The sequence below is a fragment of the Dermacentor andersoni genome, chromosome 11 (genome assembly GCF_023375885.2).
Source record: "Dermacentor andersoni chromosome 11, qqDerAnde1_hic_scaffold, whole genome shotgun sequence".
In the NCBI taxonomy this organism is placed as follows: domain Eukaryota; kingdom Metazoa; phylum Arthropoda; class Arachnida; order Ixodida; family Ixodidae; genus Dermacentor; species Dermacentor andersoni.
In genome coordinates, this window is record NC_092824.1 from 104624930 (window position 1) to 104636859 (window position 11930).

Sequence of the window (11930 nt, forward strand, 5' to 3'; positions counted from 1 at the left end):
ACTCGAAACATCCCGAAAGTAATTGTCTTCTCGAAAGTGAACTACCGACAATGCTGTCGCTGCAGGGGGACAGCCCGTTGCCACCAGTGTTGTTCTCAGTGCGTTCGATCGCCCGCTGTTAAGCTCCATGGATCTGGTGTGAGTGAGTGTGAGCCTCGCTGCCGTCCACTTGCAGTCACCCACCACTGCTACTCACTGGCCGTGGGGTTCCGCTGCTCAGCACGAGGTCGCCGGTGCGATTGCCCGGCAGCGGTGGCCGAATATCAGCGGAGGCCAAATGCAAGAACTCTCGGTGTACTTAGCTTTCAGTGTTAGGAAGGAATCCCCAGGTTGTCAACATTAGTAGCCCTACACCGCACTAAGAATACAGAATCAATCAATCAACCACTCACGATTAAAAAGACTGCGCCGAGCAGCACGGCCTTAATCTTCACGTCCAAGTCCTTGGGGAAGGTGACCGCGAAGTTGTCGGCGTCGGTGTAGTACTCCTTCAACACTCCGGCCCAGACCTTCGTTATCGCGCCAATCTGGACGCCGTCCATAGTTAGGATGTCGAAGACCACGTCCTCGGCACAGATGGCCGATGTACACAGCGGGCCTCTGATCTTCAAGACAACGTTCTTCTCGCTGTCCAGCACTGAGAAGTTCGGGTTTAGGATGGTGCACTCCATCCGAAGGTGGCCCATCACGGCACCGGAAGCGTCGTGCACGTCCATTATCTGCGCGCAATAATAGTAATAATATTGATAATTACGCGTACATTAACATCGAGAAACAAAAAGGACAAGAACACTGCAGGGGAATGTAATAAAAAGCAATAGATAAAAAGAACTGTTGTGAAAAGTAGAGTATATGCAACAAAGCGCAGTGTAAACACAGAAGGGAACGGAGTGGAGGGCAGTCTAACAATGCATGAAACTGTGGCACAAGGAAAAGCTCAGAAAGGAACAATGAACCGGCGTGGTTGCTCAGTGGCTATGGTGTTGGGCTGCTGAGCACGAGGTCGCGGGATCGAATCCCGGCCACGGCGGCCGCATTTCGATGGATGCGAAAACACCCGTGGTACTTATATTTAGGTGCCCGTTAAAGAACCCCAGGTGGTCGAAATTTCCGGAGTCACCCACGACGGCGTGCCTCACAATCAGAAAGTGGTTTACGCGCGTAAAACTCCATAATTAATTTTTTTGATTACCTTGCCGCCTCGCTCGAACCGGCCCTTTCGCACGCAGATCTGCTGGCAGCCGTAGCCAACACCGCGGCAACGCTAGGCCTAGCTGCACCGACGTTTGCTGTTAAGCTTTTTGTCGTTCTGTGCGGCGTTTTTCATTGACAGAATTCGCCGGTGTCAGCAATGGCACCGACTGCGCCTTGTGGTCCTCGCGATTGCCTTCGAAGCTCGGAAAGCACGACGCGTCGCATAATGCCGCTTCCCGAAAGTCAGCTTCGTCTCAGTAGTGCAGTGTTATCGGTGAAGTATACGAAAGTACTGCGTGGAAGCATAACAGGCGTGTGAAGGGGCAACTGTCAGGCGACACAGTATGTATTCCTTAATTGCACACACGTGCACCTGCCATCTCCTGTCACAGTACGAGCATCGACATGTCTAATAATAGTACTGGCACGTCTTCAGAGCTTTTCTGGGTGTGTCTAAGGCGATTTGAACCATTAGCGGCAGTAAAAGACATGCATCCATTTTTTCGATCTGCCCGATTTTTCGGACGTTTTCGCGACCCCTAGGGATTCTGAAAAATCGGACCTTGACTGTGCAACTAACCAAGAGGATGCGTCAAATGGTCCGTGCTACGAACGAGCGGTGGAAGGAGGACGAGAACAGAAAGGAACTACGCATTGAGGAAAGAACGAGATAGGAAGCGTGCCGCCACTTCTTTCAAGGAGCTTGAAGCTCAAAAAACAAGGTGTTGGCTGACGTCGAGATGCAGATGTCCCTCATCCAAACCAAAATAAGCTCGTTAAAGCAGTGAAACGCAATACTGAGGCATTGTACGCAGGCTGAGAGTATGTCAGGACAGTTGAGGTTGACTTACGAGCCGTTGAGAAAGAGTGTCAAGTGTGAGAAAGTTCGGGCGTCATACCAATGAGCTGGCCATTAGCTGATAGGAATAGCTCATATTCGAAAATATCTGCTTCTGCGTGCATCTCCCGATTATTTGTACTTGAGAATGCTCAATTCGATTTGCAATGGGTTTTACCATTTTCTTTTCGAAGACATTTTATTCACTGTGCATTTTACTAACTCCGTCCTTCTGTTTTCTTTTTGAATAAAATAAATGCTACTTCTTGTTCAACTGAATCAAGTCGTTTTTATTTTTTAACATGTTTACTGGAGAATGATAGCACCATGCCACATGGTGCCAACACGTCTTCACATAAAACGAGTTTCTGTGTCACTCAGGGAATTTTGCAAAGGCACTCAGGGAAAACCTGGACAACTCAGGGAATTTGGAAACGTCAACTTGGTGGACAATCCGGTAATACTAACACTAATAATAATAACAATCAATTTTATTAACATGCCCAGGATCAACCGGGTGCTCGAGGTTATGGCGCACGTGAGAAATGCTATAACATTTATAGCAATATCCCCGTCTCCTGTGGGAGATATCGAATAATCCACTTCAAAGACAAAAATTATGCTGAGGGTGACGTGTACTAGAAATCGAAAACACTTATTCAACTAATGAACAAAGGCTGGCTAATTGGTGTCTTTATTTCTTTACGGCACATATGGTAATTTAAGGATTCTAGCCCGTGACTTTGCAAGACACATCCAGTTGAAGTAACCATCCCGGATGGCGTCACTTTCGAGATATTTCACTGAGATTGGGACGAAATACTTGGACGTTCCAGTTAGTTTCGGGCTTCAATGCGTAAAAGGGGCGTTTTGTTAAAAATGCAAGTGCAACAAGAGTGCATTTTTACGGCAAATTTGATGGAGCATGTGTCGAAACCAGCATCATTCTGGAAATTCGCTCGAAGTGGATACGCCTTGCAACCTTACCGACTGCAATTCGTAAACTACAATATGTGTCAAACTAATTAAGAAGATAATTAGCGCCTTTTTAAAATTAGCTGACTATTTCTTTTGATCTCTCGTGTAAATGATGTCCGCGTCGGAATAATTCAGCTCTAGGACTATACAATTATGTAATCAACAGCAGGCGATTTCTCAGATTCCGCAAAGCGTTTAAAGATGATTGCCCGCCTCTATCTATATATCAGCAAGCAGGAATAAAAAGTACACATTCTATACAATTGCTGTTTACAATATATATCATACATATTATAACACAACATAGGAAAGCCTAATAATCAAACCTTCTGAAGTAAAAACATAGCATAACAGAGAATAACATAACATAACAAAGTATAGCACATAAGAAAAAATTAGGTTTCAAGTCTGGACACCAAGCACATGGTACCAATATCATGAAACAAGGCGGGTAGCTACGTAGATACAAGCAAACAAGAACAAAGTGCACAGGCCATGCAGCAATGGTCCATCGCATAACATACAAAAACAGTATTGCCATTTCTGGAAATAGGTCACGAATTTAGTTCGAACTGCTTAGAATGTTGGCAAATGTCGGTGGAACATGCCAATTTCGGGTGAGTGTTCGTTGCTGGCCTGCAGAACGCTGTCCGAGGTATTTGGGGCGCCAGAAGCAGACACATGAAAAGCACTAGACACGTAACCTGTTTTTTTTTCCCGCGAAATATTTATACCAGCCTGATGCAATATTTCTGTACAGTCAATGACACCACTTACAACCTTCAGTAAGAAATTTAAATCAGCCTTCGCGCGTCTTCAGTCCAGGATTTTAGTCTAAGCAAGGAGTGACAGCGAGGCACGTAGCACCAACATCGATGTTTAGAGACAAATTTTCTCAGAGCTCTTGCCTACTCGATTTTTGTCAGACTGGCAAGTCCAGTTCCAGACGGCAGCGGCGTATTCCAGCAGAGGTCGGCAGAAGGAGCTAATTAATTTTAATTAATGAATTTGTGATCCCTTGGCCAGGGTTCTGCAGGCCCGCATTTGTGAACTCCCTCAAGGTTCGACTCTGTGCCCAGGGTGCGCATGATTCCTTTGCGCAGGCCGCGCGTAGCGATACATTCTGTGTGAGGCGAGAAGGTGAGCAGGGAATCAAAGATGGTTCCAAGGTCAGTAACTTGGCACTCCCCAAGAGAGAGTCTTTTTTCTGGTCTTAAGGGAAACAGGACTAGTGGCGGACTCTCCCGAGGAATTTTGATCCCCCTGGGGTTCCTTAATCGTGCAACTATATATAAGCACGCGATCGCTTTGGTATTCCACCGCCATCTAAATGCGGCTGCCGCGGTTGGATCGAACCAGCGACCACGCACAACGCCATAGCCGCAAAGCTACTTCGCCAGGCAAAGTATTGATTTGCCGTGCGGCCGCTTCTGACATGTTGCCTAACGCTACGGTGCTTTAGTGCGGCTTTCCGTCGGCAAGCCCGGCGTTATTTGGCCGCTTGGGAAATTTGCAAGGTGTTTTGTTTTTTCAGAAATTACCGAAACGTACCGTACCGTACCTTGAACCTAAATCTATCTACTTTGTCTGCAAGCGCTTTCGTGTCTATTAGTAGCGTTTCCGTGCCACATCCACATCCCACATTCCCCTCATCTATGGGAGCTGCGACAGAAGAGTGCCAAGGGTGTTCACTCGCTTCACGAAATGGTCGTTTCTGCCTCTACTCTGCCTCCTCCCCCTGCCTCCTCTCCCTACCTCCCCTCTACCATTCAATCCACCTCCCCTCTGGACTGTTGCACGGTAGTTCGACGGCAAGCGCTGCAGTTTCTGCAATGCGTTTGCGCAGGGGGTCACGGACAGTTACACCCGTCAAGTGGGTAATGTTGCGACGCCCAGGGAACCCCAGAAGGCATTGCGGGGACTCGATGAAAGAGTCCAAAGGGGTTTCCGAAATTCGGAAAAGATGTGTGCGCAAGCTCTACAACTGAACAACTCCAGTCTTACGGTAGAATGGACAATATATACGTGCCTGGAGGCAGCAAAAACAAAGGCAGCAGTCGCAGCGACATGGCCGGGAAATCCGCATCACTAGGACGTTGCGGTAGTCCACAAGCGATATCAGGAAGGGCCGGTTTCGGGTCAATTGGCGAGCGATGACGTTGCTGTGCTCTGCCGCCGCGAAGACGAACTGGCTCATGCTGTTCTTCACGACGTACTTGTTAGCCCTCTCCGACGGCAGGAAAACTGCGCGAATTGAGACACGAAATTAAGTGTGCAGTCTGCGTGCGACTTTGCCAACGTTCATGCAGTCAGCTGTCGTTAGTTCGTGCACTAACGTGGCAAGCTATCATTTTGAACACCGTCATTTTCCCAAGTACGAAAAGTATTCTGAGCTGCAAACAACATCGTGGCAATATCACAGTGACGCCTGTTGTGGCCTCCAAGATACACTCACAGTCGCTATCATTCGCAAAGTAGTAGTCTCACAAAACGTGTGAAAAGTTGCACGGTGCGGAAGTTGCGCGATATCTCGGTGGTTAGCATGTCCACATTCCAACTGGGTATTAGAGAGGTTTGGATTGTCCTGATTTGTGGATACGGATTAGCGGGGCCGTGGACGTCACTATCTTAAGGTCACTGGAGTTGGGTACGCACCGCGCGACCGCTTTCTCCTCTTCGCCGAGCTTCCGATTGGCTAGTCACCGTCACGTGATCGATTCTCGTCATAAATGGTCTTCGCCGCTACGGAGTGGTCGCGCAGGCGAAGCAGTCGGTCACATTCATGTCGCATGCCAGCAATCGACGTGGATGTAATTTATATTTTAACGCGAAAGCGTTCAGGGCCCCGTGTCGCAGAAAATCCGGTGTCGTCGTCGGTGCCGACGTGACCGTGAGCTAAAATTCCCGTGTACATATTTCGGTACATCTATATTCCATGCCTTGCTATATAGCATGCGGTATATGCGGACTATATTTCCACGCCATATGCTCTCATTAATGTTCCTCATACATTGTCTTATATTCTTCACAAGGTTTTTTTATTTTCGTAACATTGGCAACTTGTAGCTGCGTCAGTACCTGACGACTTGTGCTTGCCACTTAGATTCGTGTCACGGGCGTGTAGGTTACAAAACGTTGACAGACTACCCCATGATTTGCGCGCTTAAAGCGCAGTCAACTTCGCGTGTCATTGGATGCACTAGGTTTCGGAGTTCGAAGTTTTCAGCTTTATTCTGATAAAAAAACATTTCCAAAGTTTGGTTGATATTGCAGGAAATGGAAAACTGCTAAACAGCAAAAAATAGTAATGAAACAAACATTTACAGTAAAATACGAGCAATAACACTATTAATAAACTAATTAAGCTAGCACAATCATTCCAGTGATGAAACAATTTTAGTCAATGAATACAATCATTATTTAAGAAAAAAACGAAAAGGGACATGGTTTTTAATTTGCCAAATTGTGTTATTGGTTAAGAATAAAATCACGAAGCAAACATTTAAATGATGACAGGGAAGCAGGAGCTTTAATATGATAATGCAGATAATTCCACGATTTATTTAAAACAACTCCAGCTCTTTGGGTACCTTAGCAGGGAAGAAGTTTGGGCGTGTTGGTGGGATACGTGCAAACTGGTATACATAGCGCAAAAAACACAGGGACAAGCAGGAACACGGGACGATCGCTTATTTTCATCAATTCAACTTTGGGTACCGCAGTTAGTGCGGACATTTGGAAGTAAAAATTGTTGTTGAGAGAAAACGTGTGTAATTTGTATTGGTGAGTCCTTGCATGAAAACAAATTTAAGAAGGCGATAGTCTTTAATTGCCCGATATGCGAATATACAAACATTGAATTCCACAAGATTATTAATGCAGGGTATGTTACTGTCGCGGTACACTTCTGTAACATGTGATCGGCGATTACACTTTGTAATTATACGGATGACTTTATTTTGGGGCATGTTGTAAGGACGAAAGATGAGAGTGACAGGTTGGATCCCAGGAAGTTACGCAATAGTTTAGATGGCTATAAATGAATGCGTAATATAGAGTATCTAGAGTATAATAGATAAATATAACACCTAGCTTTGAGTAGAATTCTAATCCCGTGTCAAATTTTTCTTTGTCTTTCATGGATATGTAAGTTATACTTTAAGCGCAGTTGTGTTCGACACCAAGGGATGAAAAATGGTTGGAGCAATAAATAGCATGCAAATCACTAAAAAATGGCAGAACTTGCGAATAGTATGGAACTGAAGATTACGAAGTTAGTTCGGGATGGATTAATTAATTTCAAGTTTGTTTTTAGCACATCAAATAGAGATATTTACAATATCATCATTAAGGGTCATAAGATTGTTTAAACAGTTACCCGAATATAAAAGAGTGGTGTCATTGGCTATAGGATACATTCTGTTAGTGAAGTTGGACATCGAGGTAGATCGTTAATATTTACCAAAAATAAAAGTGAACCCAGAACTCAGCCTTGTGGAACCCCATTGTTAATGGTTACTTGGTTAGAATAAACGCCAGAAATATATATTATTTGCTCGTGATCACATAAGTAACTTTGAAATAGCTTTAGAAGGGTTCCTTCAATGACATAAGAAGCAGATTTAGAGACTAAAATAGCCTCATTGTTTGTGTCAAGCGATTCAGTAAAGTTTAAAAGCAGAACCAACGATGTTCCCTTTGTCAGTTTTGATATTGCATTTATCAGTAAAGTAAATAACGGCAAGGTTAGTTGAATACCCGTTACGGATCCAAATAATTTAGAGTGAAACAAGTTAAAATTTTCGAGATACCTGGACAGACGAGTGCGCATTATTTTTTCAGTACCTTTATTAAAATAATCGAAGAATGCAAATCGGTCTGTAATTGAAAATATGCGATTTATCACCCCTTTTAAATACCAGGATTACCCTACCTATTTTTAACGCGCTGGCAAATATACTTGTTTGAAAAGTTATATTATAAAGACCAGCACCTTTGCAGTAACATCAGCAACCAATTTTATGTATTAGCATGAATATTGGCTACACCAGCACTAGATCATTTTAGGTTTGTTATTATACTCTTTACCTCTTCCGGAGTTGTGGGAAATAGAAAAAAAAAACTAATGACCGCAATGGAGAAGTTTGTGTGGTGGAGGAGGAGTAATCACTGAATGCGTTGGCGATGTCAACTGGGGTAGAGATAATGGATCCTTGCGAATAATAGTAGTTATAGTAGGATTTATAGGTTTATTTAGAAAAGAATTGGTCAAACGCCACTGTTTTTCTAAGTCAGAACCAGATCGAGTTATTTCATTTTGCTAATAGCTTTTCGCATTCTTCATCAGTGTATTCAAGGTGTTACAATATTGTTTGTAGCGATCTTTTAAGCGCAGTTTAAGTGATTGCATTTTATATATGTACACAAAGTTACCCTTTTTACGTAACCTATGAAGTAATCCTTATGTTATCCAGGCATTCCTGCGAGATGAATTACTTTTATGGCACTGAACGATATTGAGGATGAAGTGACACAGTTCGCTGTTATTGAGACAAAGTTTTTATACCTGACTACATTATCCATTGACGTAACACAAGACCAGTCAGATCTAGATATTAATTGTAGCAATTTAACATGATCAAAAATGTGTTTAACAAAACTTGTGTTATTGATGCAAAGACTTGTGAAAGAAGAGAGGAATGAGGAAAAGATCCGTAATACGATTTCGAAGAATGAATGCGGAAGAATGGGATAAGTTGTTGGACAGCGCATGATAATTAGTTTTCCTGAGCTATCAACAGAGCAACGAGTAGGAAGAGAAAGAAGATTCATGGCCGTAACCGTGGAGACAGCTAATTCCTCGGAATTTTGTGAATGACAGCCCACAAACAAACGTTCATTAAACAAAACACCGACATTGCATGCGTTTTAGTTTACATCTTCTCAGATTGAGCTATTAGAAGTGTGGAACAATTACAGAAACCTGAAAATGATTTCTTTGCGCGGCTGTACATAACCTCCAGGATCGGCCCACGCGAGAGGCCGCGTTTCTATCAGTAAGCTCGCCTTCCTGCATAATGTTCGCCGCCAGTTAGTGCTTCCTGGTAAACATTAGTCTTAGATAAGCTGCAGTTGCCGGGAAGCGTGAGAAGCAGTCAAATATCTTTGAACGCCGTCGCGTCCCACCCTTAAAGGCGAAGCTTGAGCGTCCTTCAAATTTTGGTCGTTTTAGGCATTAAAGTTTTTTTCGCATTGAAAAAAAAAACACAAGAATAAATGCCTGGGTACCGCGCTTACATGTGCGGAAACAGCAGACGGTCCGAAAAAAAATGCTTTGCTGTACAAATTCACCGATTATTTTCTTTAAGGGCTTTTTGCAACACCGAACGGAATGCCAAACGGAAGCAATGACAGCAACGCAGCAATATATGCTTCCACCCGGATTTAACTTGAATAAATCTTTTACACCAGTGACCCGCGACTTTGAGACGCAGTTCAGCGTTTCCACAAATAAGAAGATTCAAAGAAGTGACTCTATACTATAGCATAGAGTTACTGTACATGCTAGCGTATTGCAGTACTTAATCGAGAATAAATAGGCTTAACCAGACGGCCTAAAGGTAAAAGCAGACTAGTTTTGGCTGGCCACCAGCCTGCATTCGTGTGCTCGCAACGAAGTATGCAGTTTTAGAAGAGGAAGATCAAAATAACATATGGGTAATGCGTGAAGCTGTAGCTAGGCTGATTTCTGAAGCAGCAATTCATTTGGGAGGTAAGGCAAATAGGCAAGCTGTCTCGAGTAACAAAGACTCTAATAAAAAAACAAGAAAGCATGAAAGTGTCTTAACTCAAGAGATCAGGCGTGAGGCTGCTATTCATTGTCCCGATAATCTTGGTAGCCTGTGCCAACAAGCCAATCGCGACAACGACGATGAAAAAGGTTGCGAAAAAAAAAAAGTGGCGTTGTAACGTTATTTAGTGGGAGTGAAATGCGAATACACCCGCACACCTAGATATAGGTGCACGTTTGAGAACCGCTGGTGGTACAAATTTCCAAAGTCCCACCCTACGGCGTGCCTCATAATCAGATCGTGTTTTTGGCACATAAAGCCCCGTAATCTTTTTACGTTATTTAGTGTATTCCTTATACATGCAGACATTCCCATGTAGGAGGAACGGGGCGTTGTGTGTTTAAGCGCATGCGCGAACACTCAAATAAGGTCAGTAAGCATTGAAGAGGTAGCCACCTGCCATTGCACGGTGTTGAAAGCGGCATTAAGCAACATTTTTGTAGAATACGCCATAGTGTCAAACTGTCATGATGAGCGCGCACGACTAATCTCTGACACCCTCCAAATCGAGAAGAATGGTGATGCTTGTGTAAGCGTTCCTCGCAATTTCACTTCTTCCGAAGGAAATTTCGTTCTAATTGGAGGGATTGCATTCTTGTTTTGCGTCCACTCATGGTCCCTTCACGTGCTCTCGCGTTTTTCTTGCAAAGTGGTATACTTATATGTGCTGCCTCAAAAAAGAATGAACGCTTCGATGCTAGCCAGGGCTGTCATGTTCGACACTTTCTCACACCCTGTAATTTTGCGCGGTTCCCGATCGAGTCTATATACATCTCGTCCGCCAATCGACCGCACCGGGGAGCGACACGTACTTTCCAGCAACTCCACCTGCTGGTGGACAAGCAGATGGTCGATCTTCATCAGATATTCCAGACCTGCGGGGCAGCCCCGGTACTGCGGCACTTCCGACGGCGCCAATCCTGGAGTCGGCATTTGAACGTAGGGTCCGCGCCGCGCATTCATCCGACCGCCAGCCACCGGCATTCCGGCCGTAGGCATTCCGGCCGTAGGCATTCCGGCCACAGGTCCGGCCACAGGTCCGGCCACAGGTCCGCCTACAGGTCCGGCCACAGGTCCGCCTACAGGTCCGCCCACAGGTCCGCCCACAGGTCCGCCCAGAGGTCCGCCCAGAGGTCCGCCCACAGGTCCGGCCACGGGTCCGGCCACGGGTCCGGCCACGGGTCCGGCCATGGGTCCGGCCATGGGTCCAGCCATATTCACTCCGGCCATGGGTCCGGCCGTAGGCCAGGCCATAGGTCCGGCCATTCGTCCGGCCATTCGTCCGGCCATTGGTCCGCCCATTGGTCCGGCCCAAGGCACTCCAGGTGTCGGCACGAACACCGTGGGCTGCTGCGTCTGCGCTCTTCCGGGTTCTGTTGCCGGTGCCAGAGCAGGTAGTGGTACCGGTGGTGGTGCTCGCGGTGTTGTCAGCCGCGATTCCTGCTGTGATGCCATCGTGTCTGTGACGTCTCCTTTTCAGGAAAGGCGCACAGCGGGTGAGAGCGCTTCGACAGCTCCTTCGCAGACTCCTCAGTCGCGGTCTGCCTGCGATGTGAAAGCGCGCTGTGAGAAGACGACGTGGCGAAGCATTCTCGGTCCGTGTCTATACCCTATACCGAGCGGTCATTTACTGTGGGTGTGAGAGCGTGTGACGTTGAGCGAGAAAAAGTGGAAGAAATGACCTCTCTTTAGTGGTTGAGAACAACTATATACTTATCCTGTTAGTGTTCACAGCTACACCGGTTACTTTCAGAAGTGCGTGGATGCGCTGCAAGCAGAATTTTTCGGTCTGAACATCCGCTAAAAAAGAAGAGTTCGTCCTCCAGCAACGCTGAGAAGTGAAGGGAGAACGATGCCATTAGCCTGCTTTGCAAATTGTAAATGCCACCCATCCTTCTGGTTTCAGAGGAATGATTGCAAGTGCGGTTATCCACCTATATTCGGACCTTCTGAGTCACTTTTGAAGATAAAAAGCTGGTACAATAAGTTTGGGTTGTTGCTCAGACCTTTCTTGTATTGTGTTTTCCCATTTTAAACACTTACGTCATGGCTGGCTCACTGGCTCCCGT

General features: G+C 45.5%; 1 protein-coding gene across 1 annotated transcript; it reads right to left on the reverse strand.

Annotated features, from left to right (window-relative positions):
- Positions 1–380: 380 nt before the first annotated feature.
- On the reverse strand, positions 381–11395 carry LOC129386856 (phospholipid scramblase 2-like). The gene is made up of 3 exons (XM_055075129.1): positions 10674–11395; positions 5040–5254; positions 381–719 (listed from the first exon to the last, which is right to left on the reverse strand). Exons 1-3 carry the CDS (start codon positions 11314–11316, stop codon positions 381–383), a joined length of 1197 nt encoding a protein of 398 aa, XP_054931104.1. The 5' UTR covers positions 11317–11395.
- Between the last annotated feature and the right edge of the window lie 535 nt (positions 11396–11930).